This window comes from Choloepus didactylus, chromosome 7 (genome assembly GCF_015220235.1).
Source record: "Choloepus didactylus isolate mChoDid1 chromosome 7, mChoDid1.pri, whole genome shotgun sequence".
In the NCBI taxonomy this organism is placed as follows: Eukaryota; Metazoa; Chordata; class Mammalia; order Pilosa; family Megalonychidae; genus Choloepus; species Choloepus didactylus.
The window spans coordinates 122,195,884-122,198,924 of NC_051313.1; the positions used below are offsets into that span (position 1 = coordinate 122,195,884).

The window sequence follows — 3,041 nt, forward strand, 5'->3', positions numbered from 1 at the left end:
TTAGGTTTGCAGCTACCTGCTGATCTGCTTTAACCTGGGGATAAGATTTTAGATTATTAGGAGAAAAGCTGTATTGCCAATGCTTTAGGCAACTCTTCCTCTCAATTTGACAAGTACTGAGAAGTATTTTTGAGATTTTACTCAGTGATATAAGTATATGGACTATAGGAATATGTTAGGGGCTGGATGAATTTCTCTTCCGAAAATCAAGGAGCCAGACAGCTCGCATGACTGCAAGGAAGGCCTTTCAGCTGCTCTGCAGAGTGGGCTGAGGGAGGAACCATTTATCTCTTCTCTTCAGTGATATGAATATTTCCCTACTTTGCATTGTTCTCTGACAGTTTGATGGGAATCAGTGTTATTTGCCCAAAAAGACTGCTTGTATCATTTGAGTAAAATCACCACCCAGTATTTACTTATTATTCACCACAGCACCAAGCAGAGCAATGGGAACATATAAGGCCCTTAATAAATTCCTGCAAAACTGAATAAAGTATTGGGAATAAGGAAAAGGATATGCATTATAATTTTAATTATTAGTGAATACTTGCCCTGAGACAACTTTTTCTTTAACCCTCTCAGCTCAGTTCATGTCTTTTTTCTGCAAGTCTTTGACTCTCCTGTACTTCACTGATATTATAGTTGTTCTTCAGTGCCCTGATTGTCTTTGGTTTACATCTGTGCTGGGTGGCAGTTTCCTGTAGCAGTGTTGTGTGGAGTCCTTTCCTCCTTTGTGTCTCTTGGTTCCCAACAGAACTGACATTCCAAGAATACCTTTCTCTCCTCCAATACAGGCACCCTCTGTGCCAACCAATCTGACTCTTTAATAAAATCCTTTATTGAGACACTATTTTTGTACCAGTTGCTAGCTTGGTGACTTACAAGTCTATGGTCCCAGAAAAACCCAAAGAAATTATTATCCCAACTTTATGTAAAGGGAAACAAAGGCTCAGAGAAATTTTATTATTTGTCTATGATCACATAGCTACTCTTGATTGGAAGAATTAAGACTTGCATTCAGGTCTGCCTGACATCAAAATATCTTAATGATTATTTCATACTGATTCCTATAAGAATTGACTTTCACTGAAACTTTTCTAGCCCCTCCTCACTTCTTCAGAACTCTGCTTTTTGCCTAGTGAAGGATTTTAATTACATATACTTTTGTGTGCTAAAGTACTAATCTGCAGTACCACTAAGGAACGAATGCCTTAGCCAAGGATGTATAAATGTCAAATGGCTTTAAGGAGCATTATTGTGACTGTAAATGTTCTTACCTTGTAAATCTTGTGAAGATGATGTTTTGTAACTTTTCCCTTAGTTGTCAACTTTTTCTGCCTGTAAAGTTGATCCTCATCCTGGGTTTTCTGTTTCTTGCAACAGTATGCAGAATAGAGATCATGTGTGTTGCCACTGTGTGGGAGGGGGTTTGGTTTCTATAGTTCTTCAAAGGCAAGTCTCTCTTCTTGACAGAATGGTCCTCTCCTAAGGTGGGAAACATGTCTCCTTTCCCTTTGATCCTCCGTGACTTGAGGCTGACTGGGAGTGCTGTGCTATAGTGGTCATCATTCCCTTGTCACATTTCTGCAGGCCCCATTTTCTGGATGGTCCTCTTCAGGGCAGTCTTGACATCAGCATTTCGCAGGCTGTAGATGATGGGGTTGAGGATGGGGGTGACCACTGCATAGAAGAGGGACAGCAGAGGGTCGGTGGCTGGATCATAGCTGGCCTTAGGGCGGATGTAGATAAAGATGGCTGTGCCATAGAAGAGGGAGACCACAATCAGGTGGGAGGAGCAGGTGGAGAAGGCCTTGCTGCGGCCAGCAACAGATTGGATCTGGAAGATAGTAGCTAGGATATGCCCATAGGAGCCCAGAATAAGGCCAAAGGGACAGAGGATGATGAGGGCAGCAGCCAGGATTATCTGTAATTCATTGAGTGAGGTGTCTCCACACACAAGCTGAAGGACTGGCTGAATCTCACAAAAGAAGTGTGGGATGGCATTGGGGCCACAGAAGGGCAAGGAGAAGATGAAGGAGGTGTGTCCCAGCCCCACCATTGCTCCACAGGCCCACGCTGACCCTGCTAGCTGTAGACATACCCGTCGGCTCAGCAGCAGTGGGTAGCGGAGGGGTTTGCAGATGGCTGCGTAGCGGTCATAGGCCATGGCTGCCAGGAGGCAACACTCGGTGGCACCAAAAAAGAGAAAGAAGAACATCTGGAGGGCACAGCCAGAGCGGGGTATGTGGCGCCGACCCGTGAGGAGGTGGTGAAGGAGCAAGGGGATGGTGACGGAGGTGTAGCCAATCTCCAGGGCTGAGAGGATTCGAAGGAAGAAGTACATGGGAGATTGGAGGGCAGCATCGGCTGAGACCAGCATCATGATGAGGAGGTTGCCTACCACAGTGAGAAGGTAGATGGTGAGAAAGAGAGAGAAGAGCAAGCCCTGGAAGTCAGCCAGGTGGGAGAAGCCTACAAGGATGAATTCAGTCACCATGGAGATGTTTGCATTCATCCTGCTCACAAGCCTCTGGACTGGAGGACAAAAGAAATGGAAAGGAAAAGATGGCATTATAGAATTGTGAAGTGGGCAAAGATGACCTCTTTCTGCATTGGATCAAAGCTTTGGGACAACCTTTGTTTTAGAATTTCATGGTCTTTCAGATTAGGCAGCCCAAGGTTGAGTCCAGGTTCTGGTCCTTGCTTGCTCTAGGAACCCTGGGCAAATATTTGACTCTTTGAGCCTGGTTCTCTCACTTGATCTCCTCCTGATGGAGCCTACCTTTCAGAAGGACATGTTAAATTCTGTATTTAGCTTCACCCTGGGGTTGTGGATTGTATCATTCAAGCCTGCTTTTTGCTCTTTTCTCCATTTTGCGTCCTTCTCACATGGAAATCGAAGTTCCCCTCTCAGTAGATGTTTTCTTGCTCAGAGACAGAATGTGTTCCATCTTCAGGGCATGAAAAGTCCCATTCCAAGTTAGTGGAATACTTTTCTGTCTGAATTCGTCTCCCTCTCTAATCTTCTACCTATCTTTTTC

General features: G+C 44.7%; 1 protein-coding gene across 1 annotated transcript; it reads right to left on the reverse strand.

Annotated features, from left to right (window-relative positions):
* Positions 1-1,576: 1,576 nt before the first annotated feature.
* LOC119539744 (olfactory receptor 10C1) lies at positions 1,577-2,586 on the reverse strand. Its single transcript, XM_037843479.1, has one exon. The coding sequence runs from the start codon at positions 2,570-2,572 to the stop codon at positions 1,577-1,579; it is 996 nt and encodes a 331-aa protein (XP_037699407.1). The 5' UTR covers positions 2,573-2,586.
* Positions 2,587-3,041: the final 455 nt, after the last annotated feature.